The sequence below is a fragment of the Nannobrachium achirus genome (genome assembly GCF_963921795.1).
Source record: "Nannobrachium achirus genome assembly, chromosome: 13".
Taxonomy (NCBI): Eukaryota; Metazoa; Chordata; class Actinopteri; order Myctophiformes; family Myctophidae; genus Nannobrachium; species Nannobrachium achirus.
In genome coordinates, this window is record NC_137833.1 from 52,039,324 (window position 1) to 52,060,355 (window position 21,032).

The 21,032-nt window shown below is 43.0% G+C and overlaps 1 protein-coding gene across 1 annotated transcript in view; it reads right to left on the reverse strand.

Annotated features, from left to right (window-relative positions):
- Window positions 1-21,032, reverse strand: part of ogdhl (oxoglutarate dehydrogenase L) — a gene marked incomplete at its 5' end in the record, with an annotated part of 74,849 nt that overhangs the window by 42,018 nt on the left and 11,799 nt on the right. The window contains 6 exons of the mRNA XM_080740458.1: window positions 86-214; window positions 2,804-2,983; window positions 4,244-4,334; window positions 4,990-5,136; window positions 14,128-14,282; window positions 15,655-15,770. Of these exons, the coding sequence (XP_080596584.1) occupies window positions 86-214; window positions 2,804-2,983; window positions 4,244-4,334; window positions 4,990-5,136; window positions 14,128-14,282; window positions 15,655-15,770 (818 nt within the window). The remainder of the gene's footprint in view (window positions 1-85; window positions 215-2,803; window positions 2,984-4,243; window positions 4,335-4,989; window positions 5,137-14,127; window positions 14,283-15,654; window positions 15,771-21,032) is intronic.

Here is a 21,032-nt window from a genome sequence, read left to right on the forward strand (position 1 = left end):
ACCTTGCAAAAGAACGTACACATTTGAAACTTGGAGATACGAGGTTTCCACCCGACAACTACTACAATCTCCTCTCATAGCGTACCTGATTGTTGACCACAACATGTATGGTGCCATGCGTGGTGTAGGAGGGCAGCTCACTCAGGTGAAAGGTCTCGTACACGACGCCTTGTCCAGCAAACGCAGCGTCGCCGTGGATCAATATGGACATGACCTACAGGGGCGTCACAAGGGGGGGAAAGTGGAACTGAGTTACTAGGGCCCAAGGTTGAGGGGCCTTAATTATTTTAGCTATTGAAAAATAGCAGATATACAAGCTCACAGTGCGGCACCGAGTACCGCACTGCGAGCTTGTAGATCTGCTATTTTTGAAAAGTCGTGAAAATGGTGCACATCTTTGAATATGTCTATTTTTTAAGCGAACATTTGTAACTCAAATTTCGCTTCTGGCGGGACCCTGGAACTAAATATTTTGAGATGGGGGTCCGTGGCCAAATACACATCATTTTGGGGGTCCTTCACGGGAAAATGTTTGAGCACCACTGACATAGAAAAATAGGTTTTTCAAAAAACCTTAGAAGGATTTGAAATATTTAAAGAATTGCATACATTTTCAAGTTTTTTCAAAAATAGCAGGTCTACAAGCTTGAGCTTGTATATCTGCTATTTTACAATAATTAAAGCATAAAATGTGAGTGAATCCTTGTACCCAGGGCCCAGAATTTGGTGCGACACACCTGATGACCTATAAGAGCACGTTCAACCCTGAATCAATAGGGACATGACCTGCGAGGCCGCTTTAAACTATGAATCAAAATGACCTTGGTAAATCAAAAAATAAATAAAAAAGATTAAACCACCAATCAATAACGTACATGACCTGTAAGACCACATTTTGGACTTTATGGAGCGTGGTTCCACTGCATTCCTCAACCCGACTTTACTATATGGTGCTTCAGGCAGAAGTACCCGGTTGGATCCATTGAGTACTATTTTTCGGGTCCGCATCAATATGCAGACGGGACGGTATGCAGACACTAAAACTAACCCTAACCCTAACCCTAAACCTAACCTCAGTAACCGTGACAAGTAACTAACCTGCCGACGCTACTCGGAACAACGGACCAGCGGAACAATGTACGGACCCCCTTTTTTTCACCTCAGACGATCGCACACAAGGATCTGATAACACAAACCCTTAAAGGTGATACACCATGCATTTAAAAAGTATTTATGTCATATTGTTATGTCCCAAAAACGTTTTTCAAAAGGTTTGAGGCTAAATTACCACTCCTGAATAGAGAGCCTCTCTCATTTTTGAATGGCTCTCAGAGCATTTTCAGCTGCAGTACCAAAACAAATAAAAAATTCAAAAACGGCCATCGCTGACGTCAGCGACGGCAGCAAATCTGGACAGCCTGTTTTGAGAACCCGTGGGATGCTTTTAACCTCCACCTTCCCAAAACCAGAGAAAGACACAACGGTCAGAAATGGGACTTTGTGAGGATAGAAGGTGCTAGTGGGACCCCAAAAAAAGGTTTTGACACTTTGTAAGCCACGGGGAGCCCCTTAATGTTAAAACCGTAGAGTATCGCACATCCCAGCAAGGAGTCTCAGCCACGCCGTACTTTCCCGGACTTTGTCATTAAAACCGGAATAAATGATTTTGATCCGAAAATCGGCGATCGTCTAACCTTCCCTAGTCACCGCTCGTCCATCGATGGCTCGTGGCTGCTCTGACATGAAACAGAAGTGACTCTCATGGCCTCTCCTTCTTCAGCCTTCCTTCCTCCCACCCACTTGTTGTTTGGACGTTAGCACTAGCAGAGCTGGAGTGCTAGGTGCTAGGCTATCCAAAGTGGACACATCGACTGTTCAGTCACTCCTGGACTATATGCATGGATCGTTATGCGCGCGGATCGCGCACGCGAAACGCACGGGGAGATCGATGCTCGGCCAAAACCACCACTTTATCCCAACGGAGATCGAGAAAATCACGGTGAGCTAATGACCTAGGAAAAAAAAAAAAAAAAAACAACGGCGCTGTCCAAGAAGGAGGGGCGGCGGGCTCATGTTTATAAACATAATATTATGTCTCAGATCACAATACAATAATAGAAATTTCACGGCTAATCTACCAACCACCATTCTATTTCGGACGGCAAAGGGTTAAAATAGGAAAAGTGAAATTTCATGGTGTATCACCTTTAAGACAAATATGGGTAAATTCTCCTTCCACAACACTGCCACCCAGGTGTGGAATTCCTTGACTACCTCCCTTAACATGTAGCTCGCTGGCATCCCAGAGAAGGAGGTAGTGATCACTTCTCTCCTAGACAGGCGAGCACCCCCCCCCCCCCCTTACCTTAGCCCCACCCCCTTGTTTCCCCTATCCTGTACATATAGTGTTTTTATAACTGCGATATTATTGAATGTTTTCTTTGCTTGCTATTTGTTATGTCCATGAATTAAATACCGAGGGCTTCCAACGTAAAAAAGACGGTAAAAGGTCTTATTTGGGATGTTCCTTTTAGGCAGGGTGTTTAACTGTACTTGTACTGTATTACATTTCAATTGTATTGACTATACTTGTACTGTCCTCCATTTTTGTCTAATAAAAGAATCAATCAAGCAATCAATCAGATAGCAGATCGGCTGGGGGGAGGGGGGGAGTGAGAGAAAGAGACCCGAGCAGATACCTCATGGTAGGAGGCCCCCACCCGGATCAAGCAATTTTTGGAGTATTGATACTTATACTTAACTAAAACATGTGACTATACTTTTCCCACCACACACAGTATACCTTCTTGCCCTGTGCGTCTCCGCTGTAGAACTGCTCAGCCTTGGTCTTGCCCTGCACCACGGGGTCCACGGCCTCCAGGTGGGACGGGTTGGCCATGAGCGCCAGCGCGATGTTCTTGTCCGTCTCGCGGTTGATCCTCTCGTGGTACATTCCTAGATGGTACTTCACGTCCCCGGAGCCCTGGAACAGCCCCCCGACCAACCCAGCACCACGGATAAACAACATTATACAAACAGCTAGTACTCTGAGACTGAGTATCATTATCTAGCAGTGCAGTTAATGAACACTACTGCACTGTCTCATAAAAAAAAAGAAAATAAATCAGCTGTGCTTGTTGAGAAAGAGCTGAAGCGCTCCCTCTCTCCGACCAGTGTTGTTTTTGACAGCAAATTTTGATTCAGTTTTAGTCATAGTCTTTTGAATAAAATGTCATTTAGTTTTAGTCATAATTTAGTCACCTGAAAAGTATTAGTTTTAGTGTAATTTTAGTCGACTAAATATCATAAGATTTTAGGCGACTAAATCTACAGTTGATTTCGTCAACTAAAATGTATTTTGGGAGGTCTTGATGGCATCGTAATGACTGATTTTACACTTGGTTGTGTGCTGAAAATAGCAGATCTACAAGCTCCGTAGATCGGCTATTTTTAGCACGCAACACCGGAGAGCAACCAAACATAAAATGACTCTCTTCTCCACTAGTCCCTCCCTAATGTTTTAGTCTAGTTTTTATTTTGTTGACGAAATTGTCAATATATTTAGTCTTAGTTTTAGTCACCACAGCTTAGTTTTTGTTTAGTTTTTATTTCGTTTTCGTCACTGAAAAAAACACAGTCGACAAACATTTTTCGCCATAGTTTTAGTCGACGAAATCAACACTGTCTCCAACACTATGCTAGGCGGCTAGGCTAGCAGTTTTCATGTGAAGTTCAGGTACATAGTAGCTAAATGTGGCATTAAAAAATTACAAATTCCTATCGAATATCTTAAATACAATGAAATGAAGTTGACCTGTTTTTTTAAGGGGCAACGGTTGTATAATCGCAATATCACACTCGAGGGTCTGCCTTATCACGGTTATTTGGCACTTCAGGACTGCCTACGGAACTCGCCTTCGGCTCGTTCCTGCAGCAAGGCTAAGTGCCAAATAACCATGATAATGCACACACTCTTGTGTAATATTGCTTAAACGTAGCACCTGGAAGTAGAGTTGTTCCGATACCGATACCAATATCGTAAAAGCTGCCGATACTGCCGTAAATGCTGGATTCGTGATTAAGCTATTCTATTCCATTCCGATACCATGAAATCTATCTTTATGAGAAAGAAATGGTATCTGTACATCGCTACCTCGAAGTGCCCCTAACAGCACCCAAATACACATCAACACAATGCAATGTTTGTTTATCTTCACAGTGAGGTGTCTAAAGCAGCTCCTACCTCATCGGTAGCCTCCAGTTTGGGATCAAACTGGCAGAAGATCTGATCCAGTTCCTTACGAACCACGTTGGCCAAGACGTTCAACCGACCCCTGCATGGTGGAAGATGGTGGTATGACAATAGAATATCAATTCAACATGGGCAAAGAGAAGCAAACATGTTAAGATATTCGTGTCTCTACCATTAAGACTATAAAACAAATAACAGCCGCAGTAATATGTATGATCAGGGGCGTCACAAGGGGGGGGGGAGTGGGACTGAGTTACTAGGGCCCAAGGTGGAGGGGCCTTAATTATTTTATATACTTTAACTATGTAAAAATAGCAGATATACAAGCTCACGGCACAGCACCAAGTGCCGCGCTGCAAGCTTTACATCTGCTATTTTTTTAAATGTGTGCAAATCTTTGAATATATGTATTTTTTAAGCGAATATTTGAATATTTTTATATCCGTGGCCAAATACATATGATTTTGGGGGTCTTCACATGAAAAGGTTTGAGCACCACTGACATAGGTTTTCAAAAAACCTTGAAAACCTTGAACAATTTTTCACGATTTAAAAAAAAAAAATAGCAGATCTACAAGCTTGCAGCGCGGCACTCGGTGCCGCACTGTGAGCTTGTATATCTGCTATTTTTCAATAGTTGAAGCACAAAATAATTGAAGTGAATCCTTGTACCCAGGGCCCAGAATTTGGTGCGACACCCCTGTGTGTAAATCACTCCTGTCTGTGAACAAACGTACCGATGAGGCATGCCCATGATGACGCCCTCGATGCCCACAGAGCTGGACTTGTCGATGATCATCTTCAGAGCGGGGATGAGAACCTCACAGCCCTCCAGGCCAAAACGCTTCTCCGAAGACCACTTCCTCGCCAGGAAGTCCTCGAACCTGCATACACATTGAAACAAGGTGGGGTTGAATGAAAGGCCTCATGGCATTATAGAGCAGACCGTCTCTCGACTTCATGCTGTTCATGAGTTTAACGTGGCATTTAAAAAGCTCTAGAGTGTGGAGGGAAAAGCTCTAGAGTGTGAAGGGAGTTTTGCTGGAAGAACATTATTAGATACTTCATAACTCCAAAGATCAGAGGAAAGGTCACAGCAGAGAAACAACCATGCTGGAGACTGTGTAGAAACATGGACGCTGATCACAAACATCCAAAAATGTACACATTTTGGGATGAAATGTGGTGAGTAATAAAAGAGATATTGAAAATACCAAAGACAAGTGGGTATTATATCTAGGAAACTTGACGAAAGACATGTATCTGTTCAAGGTGCTACTAGCAGCCATCAAAAAAAAAAGAAACAAGATTGTGGTATAGAAGTGACTCCCCAACTTGTGAGCAGGGCTGTGCATTGTGGAGGAAATGTATGTAATGGAGAGATTTACACAGACTTAGGATACAGAAGAGTTGTTTATTGAAAAATGGGAGAAATGGACTGAATACACGACCCGGAAGAATGACACCACGGAGCATTGATAAGGACTGAAATATGACGAAGAAAATTATGTAAAATGTTGACCCTGTGAGTGTGCTGTGTGACAAAATAAAATGTACGTTTTAAAAAGAAATGCTCTGGCCTTCTTTTAAATACGTATTAAATAGCTCTATATCGAGTGGTGCAGTGGTAAAGTCCCTGCGCACCACCACAGAGGTTGTGGGTTGGAATCCATCGAGGTGTAGCTGGCTTTGTTGGGCACAATTGGCCTGTGTTTGGGGGAGGGTGATACTGGTCATTGCACGTATTCCTACTGGCTGGGGGTGGCACCTGTCAGCGGGGAGTGTTGTGCGGGAGAAGTTCTCTTCTCCCGCACAAGAAGGCTCTACGGTAAAATGAGTCTTAACCAAGACATGTCACTTACACTAACTTTCATTTAGTTTCATTAGTACTACAACTCAAGAAGACCAAGTCACAGCCGGGCAGCACACCAGCCAAGAAGAAGAAACACAAGAAACAGGGGGGAGGGTATGAGTAAAAACAGGACAGGCTGCTACTGTTTATACTGTAACTTTAAATGTCTTTGCTGTCGAGCCAGAAACCTTGTATCTCCATATTAAAAGGTTCATGTTTGTTTTTTTCTTAAATGAACGCCCTACTTCATAGTAGAAGAGCAAAATTGTGAAATCTGTCCCATCTACAGTCAGAAGTACAAAAGTCTATAAGTTAATGAACACTGCTTTGTTAATGTATACATGTTGAGGATAGATATGGTACCAAATTACTCAAATGACAACAATGTCAGTTTCATGACAGCATCTGTAGATACATAAATAATAATGGAATACTTTCCCTAAAATATAAATAAAGAAGTAGTTTGGGTCGCGGGGAGACATCAAACTTGTCTTGCAGGTCTCAAGCTAGAACCACTGACTTCCTTACACGACGAAGAGGTATAATACATAATAATGCATCAGTTGTATAATAATGAGAAATAATTTGAGAAGAATTTACGAATACTGCCGTTCTAATGAAAGCTCAAGTCTGCGTACAATGGTAGCCCCCCTGAGCCCCCCATGCGATGGAAGGGTCAGGAGGTCAGGAACAGCTGCAGACCCTGGTCTTGTGTCCGCTTGTCAACGCTGCTGAACCTGCTTCTGTTTGGACTGGTGTTTTTAATTGGTTTATCACCCAGTGTAGAGCACCAGCATATCGTCGTTGTCGGGTGAAAACCTTATATGTCCAAATCCGTTCGTTTTGCGTTTATACTTTTAAAAATGATTTAAACTAGTGAAAACAGCCGATCTACAAGCACACGCCTCGCGGTGTGCTTGTAGATCTGCTGTTTTCACTACTTTTGTGCGCCCACCTTGTATGATGAAGCAGGGCGTTACTTTACGAAAGAACGTACACATTTGAAACTTGGAGATACGAGGTTTCCAACCGACAACGACGATATGCTTTAGCCACAAAGCATAAGTACAGTCTACTTTGCTGGCTGGTGTTAGATATAGATGGATAGTTACCTACTCCTCCCGCGAGGGAAATTCAGATATCACAGCCCAACCCAGCTGCTTTTTTCAGCTTAACCCAGCTAAACCCAGTGCAGCCCACAAGGAGCGCGAGGGGGGGAGCAGTGATAGCCGGAGCGGGGAATCGTACCTGCGACCTCTGGGGTCTCCAGAGTCCTAGGTATGGACACTAACCACTCAGCCATCATTGCTCATGGTGTCCCTCCAGGGCTCTATTCCAAATCTGCTCCTTTTCTCACTCTACACAGCTAGCCCTGAAACATGACGGTCGTTGATAACATGACGTACGGCCGTCATGGGTCAGGATTTACCTCGGTTTGTGGACGCGAATTCAAAAGCCTATACAAACTACACAAACATTCAAATTTCACAAACAAAGTGCTTCACAAACCACAAACCGTTCTAAATCTTGGCCGGCATAATTACCTGGAACCTCTGTGTTCTTTAATAAGAAGCCTTTTTATCTGATATTTTTCCGTTTTCCCACGTATTTCCGGACCCATTTTTGCAAGGCCACGCACACATCTCAGTGTTCAATAGATGGGGTTGAATAAAAAAAATATATGCAATAAATGGAAAAATCTAAGAAATTCCATAAATTAGAAAAAAGAAATTAAGAAGTAGTGAAAACAGCCGCTCTACAAGCTCACAACGCGGCACAAAGCATTGTGTGCTTATAGATCTGCTTTTTTTTACTAGTTTGGGTCTCGGGCAAACATCTAATTTCGCTCAAGGACCCCCAAATGAATATATTTGGCTGTGGACTCCCGTCAAGAAATAGGTTGTGCCAGGGACACCCATATGTGTTGTTAAAAGGTTTCAAAAATATTCAAGATTCTGGAAAATAGCCGATTTATAAACAATGCACGAGTGCATTGTGAGCTTGTAAACTGGCTATTTTCAAATAGCCAATGTATCGACTGCGATGCTCTATTAACTAATTTAGCTGCGGACCCCCTGGAACCCCCTCAAGCACCCCTGGAGGTCTACGGACCCCACTTTGAGAACCATTGATCAAGAGACACCTGCTGCCTACCTTGGGGAGCTGTTCATCAGTGATCTTTTACTCCTCTACATCTCGGATCCAAATATTGTACTTTTACTCCACTACATTTATTAGAAAACTTTAGGTCGGCCTACTAGTTACTTTGTAGATTGATTATTATCACAACATATACATTAACCACTTCAACCATATACATTTGGGCCATTTGAAAATAGCCGATCTACAAGTTCACAATGCGTCACAATACAACACATTGTAGATCTGCAGACCCACTTGTAGATCTTCTATTTTCAAAAGATGTTGATACATTAGAAAACTTGAAATTAGTCATTCTGCATAATGAGTACTTTTACTTTTGGCACTTTAAGCCAGGGGTTCCCAAACCTTTTTGGCTCAGGGCACCCCTATAAATATTATTTTCATCCGAGGCACCCCTACATTATTATATTCCTAATTTTCACTCCCAGCACCTTATATTTATGGCATATTTTAGCGATTATGTTGCGAGGAAAACGTTGAGATAATAGCCATTTTGATTAGAACCGACTGAAAATAACTTTGTACTTCAAGTTTAAAATGATACTAAATATGTGTCCAATTTCGCGGCACTCCTGGACTGTTGTCACGGCACCCCAGGGTGCCCCGTCACCCACTTTGTAAACCCCTGCTTGCTTTAAGCACAAAATTTGAGTACTTTTTCCACCACTGCTGTTCATTGACTATAGCTCAGCTTTTACCGTGGGCCTTATTAGTGGGCTTATTAGTGGGCAGAACACAGGCTGTCAAAATTGAGCTTCACGGGTGTCCCTCAGGGCTGTGTCTTCATCTCTGCTGTATTCATTATACTGTACACCAAAGAGTGTATTTCCCACTATGACACTGTAAGAAAACTATAGGAGATACACACCACTGGCAGGCCTGATTTCCTGTAATGATGAGACAGCCCGGGCTCATAGGAATAATCAGGGGTGTCGCACCAAATTCCGGGCCCTGGGTACAAGGATTCACTGCGTTATTTTGTGCTTTAACTATTGAAAAATAGCAGATATACAAGCTCGCAGCGCGGCACCGAGTGCCGCGCTGCGAGCTTGTAGATCTGCTATTTTTGAAAAATCATGAGAATGTGTGCAAGTCTTTGAAGTAAAAAAAAAAAAACTATGTTTCTATGTCAGTGATGCTCAAACCTTTTCATGTGAAGGACCCCCAAAATGATATGTATTTGGCCACGTACGCCCATCTCAAAATATTTAGTCCCAGGGACCCCCCAGATACCCAGGGGGCAAAGGAAGGTGTGCTGCATTTGCCCCGACATAAAAGGTTGTCCACCAGAAATATTATCTATGACCCAGTAGGATCACAACCTATATGGACAACCCGGTCAATTTGTACGGAAAAGTTCCAATATGGCCGCCTCAATATTAGCCCCTATTAGTTTTAATGGGGGGTGAATAGGGAAAATTTTTAAACTGAGGGATATTTCCATGAAACTTCACAGGTTGATCACAGGTTGATACAGCATGCAATACAGCATGCAAATAATTGCTAGTCACTATCACTGTCATGTGTACCTATCCTGCTGCATCTTGTCTCCAGTCCTTGGCAATGACACCCCAAGTGGCATGCAATTCCCTTCTTCGCACATGAACAGTTTTTCTGGCAGCCTTTGATACAGCTACATGATATTGCCTTGTCCATTGATATAGGCCAGGCTGGCTCTGTAGATGGACAGGGGACTGCCTTCCCATGGCGGCAGCATGATATAGGCATCTATATCATGCTGCTACCCACCTCCTAGACCTTCCAGAGCTGTGGGTGAGAACAGAGCAGGATGCATATCTTCCTATCCATCACATGGTCTCAGCCCTTGGACTCGCACAGTGTCGTGCCCTGCCCTTTATTCACAGCCTGAGTGGCAGAGATACCACCAGCTATCCCTTTTTCACTGGAAAGAAGGCATGGTTCAAGACCAGCATGGGTCTAGATCTCCCTGCACTTCAGGAGTTTGGTGAAAATTCCTCTTATTCCCTCTCAGAGGATGTCAAGAATCAGGCTAGAGACCTCACAATAGCTGTATATGCATCAAAAGCTGACCATTCGGAGGACTTTGACCTGGCAAAGCTGAGAGTGTACAAGTTCCTAAATAACCGATCAACCCTGTTGAAGCTGCTGCCACCTACAGAAAATGCCTTTGGCCTGCACCTGAAAAGAGCTGCTCTTGCAGCCATAATAGATAAAACTGCACACATCGCGAAGCCAGACATCCCTTGCTTCACTGAATATGGATGGTCTCTCAGTGATGGGAAGGCAGTCCCCTGTCCATCTACAGAGCCAGCCTGGCCTATATCAATGGACAAGGCAATATCATGTAGCTGTATCAAAGGCTGCCAGAAAAACTGTTCATGTGCCATCCATCCATCCATCCATCTTCAATCGCTTATCCGGAATCGGGTCGCGGGGGTAACGGTTCCAACTGAGACTTCCAGATTTCCTTATCCTGCGTAACTTCCTCCACTCCCTCTGGGAGTATACCGAGGCGTTCCCAGGCCAGTCTGGAGATATAATCCTTCCATCTGGTCTTAGGTCTGCCACGGGGTCTCCTCCCAGTGGGACGTGCATCGAGGACCTTCCTAGGAAGGCGCTCGGGGGGCATCCGTACTAGATGCCCGAACCACCTAAGCTGACTCCTTTCCAAGTGAAGGAGCAGCGGTTCTACTCCAAGTCTCTCTCGGGTGATTGAACTTCATGTGCGAAGAAGGGAATTGCATGCTACTTGGGGTGTCGTTGCCAAGGACTGGAGACAAGATGCAGCAGGATAGGTACACATGACAGTGATAGTGACTAGCAATGATTTGCATTATAATGCAGCCTGTTTTAATCATGAGTTCATTATAATTTCCCTGAAGCTGAAGTTGTTGGAAAGCATGTGCATGTCTATGTGTGAAAGACCCAAAAAGGCAGTTGCATTCATTTCATTGAGATAATCTCTCTCTTTTTTTATTAATTTTTTAAATAAAAAATAATTTCTAAGATACATTGTTTTGGTCTCTGATTTTATCTGAAGTCATTGCTACAACTACATACAGTAGAATCGGACAGGAAATATAATATCTCGTTTACAGCCATTTTGACAACATGCAAACTCAAGAATAATACAGGTATAAGTCCCTTCTGTGCCATAAATCTTAGCAAATGGATTCATATTGCTTGTATTTGCAAAAGCAGTCAACAATCATGGTAGAAATTATGTTAAAGCTCTATTTTGGGAATCCACCATCTTGCAAATATGCACAATAAAGGTCCAGACACACCCAATAATACAATTAGCTATTCCATTGAGTCTCCCATGGTCAGACACCATGAAATAGACACCAAGTTTGCGTTTCTAGCTCATCTGGTTCAGAAGTTAGAGGCAAAACCTATTTTCTGGGTCCTTACATTATGGCGGCCATATTGTGGCGGCCATATTGGATTTCATGGAAATACAAAATACAAAAAATGTTCATATGTATACCATTGATCAACCTGTGAAGTTTCGTGGAAATATCCCTCAGTTTAAAAAATTTCCCTATTCACCCCCCATTAAAACTAATATTGAGGCGGCCATATTGGAACTTTGCCGTACAAATTGACCGGGTTGTCCATATAGGTTGTGATCCTACTGGGTCATAGATAATATTTCTGGTGGACAACCTTTTATGTCGGGGCAAATGCAGGTTTCCAAAAAAAAGGCTGGTTTTCCCCCTGGGTAAGAAGCAAAATTTGAGTTTGCTTAAAAAATACATATAGTCAAAGATTTGCACACATTTTCACAAGTTTTCAAAAATAGCATATCTACAAGCTCGCAGCAAGTGCCGTGCTGTGAGCTTGTATATCTGCTATTTTTCATTAGCTAAAGTATAAAATAATTAAGGCCCCTCTACCTTGGGCCCTAGTAACTCAGTCCCACTTTCCCCCCCGTTGTGACACCCCTGGGAATAATGCCTCCCTCTCTAGTTGACTGGTGCAGCAATAACAACCTGGAACTGGAACGTCAACACAAACTGGACTTCCACAAAGATCACGGCGTGCTACTGCGCTGATCATCGACAACCGGGGTGGCTGAGTGAGTGGAAGGATACAGTATTTGATTAATCTAAAAAGTACGAAAGCAGTTATTCGCATCCCTCGCTGTCACTCTTAGTAGTAGTCACTATTTATAATGTCAGTCGGTATTGGAGATAATTGGTTCCCAAACTTTTTAACTTAAGACCCAAAAGAGAAATCAGATATTTTTCCCGGGACCCCAACTAGAGAAAATAGAAGTTCTAAAAGCTCACAACGCGTCGCTTCGCCCACGTTGTGCCTCGGCTATTTTTCACTAGCCTACTTTTTCTAATTTATGGAATCTTCCATTAGCCTATTTAATGAAATTCGATTGGAAAAGATATTTGAATTTCGATTTAGTTTATGAAGTATTGAGAATGTTCATGTTTTGAAAAAGTTTTGAAATAATAATTAAAAACGAAATGTTGGAAACAAAAAAAGATCAATGCACTAGCGATCCATGACAATGCATCTGTGACCCAGATATGGGTCCTGACCCATTGTTTGGGAAACGGTAGATCAGTGGTTCCCAAACTTTTTAGCCTGTGACCCAAAAAGGGAAATTACTAGATATTCGCCCAAACTAGTGAAAATAGCAAGCTGCAAGCTCACAACGCGGCTATTTTCAATACTTCTTAAACATTTGTTTTCTAATTTCTTTCATTTGTTCATGAAATTACTGAAAAATGAAAAGAAAAAAAATAATTGAATTTTGTAACTACTTCATGTTTTTGGAAAATATTTTGAATAATAACAATTAAAAAACGAAATTGTAGGAAACAAAAAAAAGGAAGCGACCCACAAAAATGTGTCGGAGACCCACAAATGGGGTCCCGGGCCACTGTTTGGGAAGCAGTGCTGTAGATCAGTTCTCAACCTGTGGGTCGGGACCCCCAGGGGTCCCCAGTTGATTGACTTAATGAGCAACATTGTTTTCTCTCTCAACAGTTAACAAACCAACATAAAGTTTAAGTGTATAGAGGGTATCTGCACATTTCTAAAGAGACAATTTAAGGACTTTTTATTTACCTCAAAAATGGCAAATTAAACAATGGACAAAATCGTCAAATATTAGAGGCAGAAATTGTGAAAATAGCCGATCTACATGCTCCGTAGATCTGCTATTTCGCAATAGAACCGTGTTATACAAAATGTAATGCCTCAACTCTAGTGCTCCCCAGTTAAAATTATGATTATTTTGGGGGTCGCGGCATGAAAAGGTTGAGAACCACTGCTGTAGGTGATAGGGCATTCACGAATAGTGATTTTTAGTATTCAAATTATTCGACCTCAAAGTATTCGAATAGTCAAATATTCGACAGGACTGGCCAAACTGCCAAATATTAAGTACGCAAGAGGCGAACATTGTGAAAATAGCCGATCTACATGCTCACAACGCCTCGCGCTGCGAGGCGTTGTGAGCATGTAGGTCTGCTATTTTCACAATATTTATCTGCGGAACCGAGTCAGATTAAATGTAATACCTACATTCCAAGTGCTTGTCAGGGTGGGGGTCCCCGGTTCAAATATGTTTATTTTGGGGGTCACAGGCCGGACTCACGGCCTAAAAAAGGTTTGAGAACCCCTGGTTCAAATGAACAAATTCATCCACCAGGGGCATTGACAACTCATTCTTATGACTTCCTATCTAGCCAAGCTTTATAAACGATATCTTTTTTTAAAGAGAAAACAACACAAAAATAAATAATAAGCGAATATTCGACTTCGGTGAAAAACGTCGAATAGTGACTTTGATATTCGAACATTCAAATATTCGAATATTTGGTGAATGCCCTAGTAGGTGATGAGTTCTGACCGTGTGGATCTGACCAGCCGGGCCAGCAGCGTTCTCTTCTCGCCGTTGGTGAGCTGCTTGATCCCAGGGCTCTCAAACTTCTGTCGGATCCACTGGCACTGCTCTATGTTGTTGATGAACATGAACTCCACGCCTATGGGTCCGCAGTAGGCTGCCTGAGTGGGAAGAAACAGCGAATAATAACGCAACAGGATACATCTCACTCCGCTCAAAACGCCAGCGGTTTGCAAACCAAGGCACACCAAAGGGCAAGTAAAAAACCCATGGCACACCTGAATTCAAACTAAAAGTTCCTATGATTGGCCGCTAGTTGCACTGTTCTCCATAGGATTCCATTCATTTCCCCCGAACTTTTACATTTGATTTTCTTACCTTAACACATCGGATGCCCACGTGATCTCTGACGTTTAATTTGCTGGTGCCCATGGCAACGCGTCATTTTACCTACCGGCGAGAGTACTGGCGAGAAAAGTAATCCGAGTATGTCCTGTTTATTTCGCGAAAATCTTTTCTTTCAGTCAGGACCGTTTTTTATCATTTCTAAGCCACAGTGTTTGTGTTACGGCATGTAGAAGAGGCTGCTGTTTTGAGAAAAAAATGAAAAAAGGAAGAGAATCCGGAGAAAACAGCCGGTAAACAGGAAGTCAACGAGCCACACAGCACGTCCGGGTGACGTAATTGCGCGCTGCATGTTGGGAAATGGAGTTGTTTCATCACCGCGGTAGCCAAGTGCAGTAGCTATAGTACAGTATAGTTTACTGTACAACGCGTCAAACGCGTCGTTGGGCACTCGTAAAGATCAAAGAGATTGACGCGTAGACACCACGTGGGCACCCGATGTGTTAATAAACATTGTCATAAATACTTGTCACTACTCGCTATTTTAAAGTCCAGTTTCAATCACCATGATAGGCGTTTTGTGAAAATATGGTCCAATTTATGTTATATTTGATGTAATAGCAGGCAAGCAGGGTATACTGTAGGAGGGGCTTGTGATCATAGGCTTGTGATGATTCTTCTTTGTGTGCTTTATTTTCGGCAAGCTCAAGACAATGTCCCATGTAGCGGTTAGACGTGAGCGTTGGCAGCCAATAGCATTCCTTGGGTAGTAATGGGTACCATGATGACGACACCCAAACAAGAGCAAAAAGAGCGTCATTTTCGCAGCATAGAAACCAATGGGTTCCCACGGTCCATATTTTTTACAGTCTATGACTGTATATCACATTCACAATAACGTGTGGTCGTCTCAAAATCTCTAGGCACACCAGGACTTGTGTCTTGGCACACCAGCGTGCCTCGGCACAACTTTTGGGAATCATTGATTCACACATATTACGTATTACACAAACATGCGTGGCTGCGCGCGCACACACACACACACACACACACACACACACACACACACACACACACACACACACACACACACACACACACACACACACACACACACACACACACACACACACACACACACACACACACACACACACACACACACACACACACACACACTCAAGCTACCTCTAGCTGCCGTATGATGTCTCTCAGGGGCAGGGTGGGCTCCTCTCCTCCGATGAAGGTAGTGAGAGGCAGCTGGAAGGTCTTGTCCAAGTCCGTCTCGTCAAGACCGTAGAGCCCTGGACAGTCACACAGGCACGTGCACACACAGACATGAAAGGGGGCTTGAGCCCCTGCCCTTTTATCCGCCTGTAAAAAAAGTGCCCTTTCCAGATCACAAATGCAGTTTTTACTATGGTTAAAGAAATGCAAATGCCCTCTTTCCATGCCATACCTGAAGGCAGCATTCAAGAGAATGACCTTGTCCATACTCTCCTGAACTTGAATGCAGCATCTTATGTTGAAAGAATCGCCCTCACTGTGTAGAAATCCATGCCGTACGCCACGTCTCCAGTATTGCCTGTTTTTATGCTTAGTTTAGTGTGGTATCAAGTAATGAAAATCGCTGACCTCTGCTATTTTCAATATTTTCACCAAAAGGCCCTTTTAGAAATGTCAGCCCCTGCCTCTCTAACATTCTCTGCACGTCCCTGCAGTCACACGTGAGGCACAGCTCTGTTAACAAACTCTCAAGTCAATCGCTGATATAAAATATTGAACGGCAGGTTATGATATCAACAATCTTTGGCGACATCGACCTATTAACCCATTTAGGCCTAGAATTAGAAGGATTCAAAAGACACTTATAGAATCGGGTCAAAATTCTAATGTTCACGACTTTTCAAAAATAGCAGATCTACGAGCTCGCAGCACGGCACTCGGTGCCGCGCTGTGAGCTTGTATATCTGCTATTTTTCAATAGTTAAAGCATAAAATAATGATACACAAAATGTGTACCCGTTCTAAATGGGTTAAAGGGACAGTGAAATCAAATTATTGCTCCCCAAAAATACACATGGCTCACATGGGGGGACACATAAAGGTATTCTTTCCCCCTGATATTTATGTGCAAAGGCAGCGTTTAGTGCCTGGCAGCGGATCGCTTCCACAGCTCTTGGGAGTAATCGATGATGCCTCCAAAGTATTACTCAGGGAACTAAATTATCTTCTGCAAGCGGGGCGAGCCAGTGCACGTGTACAGTGGACTTTGGAGACTAATAATGACCGAGCCCAGAGGGACTTTTAAACTGAAATGTACAACACTAGAGGTTCGCGGGCCTACGGCCCGCTCACATCTAGAGTCCACGCCCGCTTCTTTTTTTTTTTGTTTTTTTTTTGTATTTTATTATTTTTTTTTAATTTTTTTTTTATTTTTTTATTTTTTTTTGACCTTTTTTTAAAAAAAATTTGAAATAAAAAGTTTTTTAGTAAAGAAGCGGGCGTGGACTCTAGATGTGAGCGGCCCAAAGGGCCGCGAACCTCTAGTAATGAATAATTGAGGACTGCTGTGCTGCCTTTCTCCATGGCGTTGTAAAGTTTCACTTTCGGTTTAGAGCCACGGGACCGTAAGCCTCTCTCTCTCTCTCTCTCTCTCTCTCTCTCTCTCTCTCTCTCGCTCTCTCTCTCTCTCTCCTCTCTCTCCCTCTCTCTCTCGCGTTGTAAAGTTTCACTTTCGGTTTAGACCCACGGACTGTAAAGCCTCTCTCTCTCTCTCTCTCTCTCTCTCTCTCTCTCTCTGTGTTGACTTTTGTGTGGCGCTGGTGTGACGTGAGGACGTGTGCGTGAGGACGTCGGCACGTGTGCCACGTGATCATTCCATAGCCAATTGGAGTGCTGCATTTGGTCCTGTCTACCTGTCTACCAGTCTACCAAATACCGCTGGCTGCAGTTCTAAAATGTATGTTAGGATGAAGCGAGCATGCACCAAATGTACATTTATTTCACTTGCATCTACACACACGTACAAGGCCTGGTGTACAAGATACACTACACATTAAAAGGGATCCCAATTTAAAGAAGCCAAAAGCGTTTGTGTTTTTTATCCTTTTAGTTGGCCTTGTACCTGTGAACTAAGGCTGGCCAATATATCGAAAATGTGCCAATATGGAGGTATCAACATGCAAGGTACAGTATACATATCGACGAAGACGGCTTGAAATGAGGTATTTATTGGTGTGTATGTGTCAAATTAATTAACAGAGATACTATGCATGCACGTAGCACATGCAACAAAAAAGCATTCCAACTTTAACCATGTGTGGTTATCTCAATAAAACCATTGTTGGAAAATGGAAATAAGGCATTTCATTTCTTTATTCTATGTGTACTGTGCAGTGTGAAACTGTGCATGCATGGATATGCTATGAATTATCTGGGTTAGGCAGGTAGTGGACCTAAAGCATATTTACTGCAATTGTTTCTACTAATATCGTGAGTAATATCGATATTGAGGTATTCAACAATGTTATCGAATATCGAAGGTTTTCCTAATATCGCCCAGCCTTACTGTGAACTGTACTGTCCTGTACCTTTTTCCTATGCAAACCTCTTATAAAAGCTTAATCAATCAATCAACACAGTGTTCATGGACACCCCGACACAGGAAAACATTGTGTCATCAGGACTAAATGGTTCACGTGGCAAGCAGAGGCATGAAGTATAAGGATCACAGATGGACTTTGGGGGTCAGGGTTACCAAGCGACATTTTCCTGATTGTGAAATTCCATTGAACATCGTTTTGTTTCAATACGTTTATAGCCAGTATTTTCTTTTTAAATGTTCCGATATGAACTGATAATCAATCGGGGAAATGCTGAATAAACGATAATGGATTCAGAAGAGGAGCTTAACATGAATCCTATCGTATTATTGTAAGATGATAAGATGTGGGTCCTAGGTTCGATTCCCGCCGGGGGACGCTGTGGGCGCCGGGGGCGTGTTCTCTCCTCCGCATCATCAGCGCCCACACCCTAGGTGGGGTTGGCGAAAGGGCTTTTCTGTGTGGAGTTTGCATGTTCTCTCCGTGTCTCCTAGGGTTGATACCCTCACAAAAACATGCAGTAATCCTGGTCTCAATAATGCCTCCCACTAGCAAGCCGGGGCGCCTGATGGAGGGGAAAGGAACTGGTTGGAATAACGTGTTCCTTCCACACGCTACGTCCATACTGGGGTCAGGTGAAAAGAAACAACTTGGACTACTCATGCATTGAAGGAAGCATGAGGTCAGCCTGTTGTCTCCCCAGTCGCGGCAGAGGGAGAGCAGAGCCCAGGATTACATAGCTTAGGCATTTGTCACTGGGTGAAAAAATGGGTTACAAAATCGTGGGATAAACATTTGCGAGGAAAAAAAGGGGTAAAGAAAAGACGATAAGATGTGGTATAAAACTTCCCAATACGCCCTGTGTCCTAATATGTTCTCTGTCCCAGTACAGTGCTCTGTGTGTCGAGAGCTCGGCCTACGTAAAACTCTGGGCGACTCTCCAGGGCAAGCCAGACCGACACATGTGGAAGTGTTCCGTCTCACATGCCATCCTCACAACAGAACCGCACCAGAGGTTCCCCTTTAACCAAATCATCTACTCTCCCTGATTACAAGTTGAAATGACTTCCAGAGCATGTTTTCAGACCTGTATTAACCCATTTAGGCCTACAATTATTCAATGCTTTAACTACTGAAAAATAGCAGATATACAAGCTCACAGCGCGGCACCGAGTGCCGCGCTGCAAGCTTGTAGATCTGCTATTTTTGAAAAGTCGGGAAAATGTGTGCAAATTTTTCAATATATATTTTTCAAAGCAGACTTTTGTAACTCAAATCTCTGCTTCTGGGGGGTCCCTGGAACAACATATTTTGAGATGGGGGTCTGCGGCCGAATAAATGTAATTTTGGGGGTCCTTGACATGAAAAGGTTTGAGAACGGCTGATTTAGAGGAAGGATTTAGAAGTCGGGTCAAAGATCGGGTCAAAGATATTCAAAGACTTGCACACATTTTCATGATTTTTCAAAAATAGCAGATCTACAAGCTCGCAGCGCGGCACTCGGTGCCGCGCTGTGAGCTTGTATATCTGCTATTTTTCAATAGTTAAAGCATACAATAATGGTGAAAGTGGTTCAAATCTAACGCGACTCGGGCACGTTCCAGGTATTTGAGTGTTAAATTGCTGATATGCTTCTGGACAGTACATCGCTCATATTCCCTGCAGAGGTTTCCCTGCTGACCAACCCCACCTGAGAGGAGGTGCTGGTCAGGCTCAGCATCCCAAGGCAACATAAGAGGAGACAGGTGCAAATCACATTACCAAACACAGCATGGACAGGGGCGTCGCACCAAATTCAGGGCCCTGGGTACAAGGATTCACTGCGTTATTTTGTGCTTTAACTATTGAAAACTAGCAGATATTAAAGCCTATAAAAGTCTTTGAATATTTCGTTTCGTTTTTTTGAAAAACCTATGTTTCTATGTCAGCGGTGCTTAAACCTTTTCATGTGAAGGACCCCCGAAATTATATGTATTTGGCTATGGACCCCCATCTCAAAATATTTAGTTCCAGGTAGGGCATTCACGAATAGTGATTTTTAGAATTCGAATTATTCGACCTCAAAGTATTCGAATATTCGGAATTCGACGGGTGAAATATCATATTTTTGTAATCTAATAAATCATTAAAACGCTCCTTTGCGAGCCTTAAAAACAACCAGCAATTTACGGGTTAACCTTTGTAGGCGGGACAAAATGCGTGGTTTGTGAAATAACAGCCATCGATTGGCTGTGAGAGGTTTTCACTGGTGGATGCGGACCTCAAGCAGCAGAGAGAGAACAGACCTACAATGCACAATGCGTCGCGGATATACGCGTTGTGACCTTGTAGGTCTGCTATTTTTGACACGCTGCACTGTCTTACGACTGAACATAGCATAAACATGCTGATGAAACTTGCGATGAAAAACGAGTTCATTTTACTAGGAAAACTCCGAAAATAACTGTACAAGCGGCCTATCCTATCTATGTTCAACAACAACCACATTTATAGCCTACTGTCCATCCTTTGTTTGTTACAAGCAGTGTTGTATTGTGAATTGTTTAGCCTCGGGATTCAGGCATTATAGTGATTGTTTGATGGGATGCACGCTATGTTAATGACTTCACACGCATGTCGTTAACACGCTACTTAGCAGGCCATTAATATGTACCGAGATTCATTCCAATGTTAATGAAGGCTGGTGTGACTCGAGTCTCGACCAGCTACAACAGCCTTATGATGGGTTATGATTGCATGCTATAGTATAGAAGTATACAGTATGTAACACAAGCTTTACAAGATCATCAATTCCACTCCAATCCGTGTCGCGAAACTCTCGACCCGTTATCATAAATAAAACGCCGGACGCTTGTACCTTTATGGTTTAAAGATGAGATACATTTGAATATGAAGCATGACATCAACGCGGTTGCGGTGAAGCGCGGTCCGAAAGAGCTACTGTAAAGAGAAGGGTGTCCT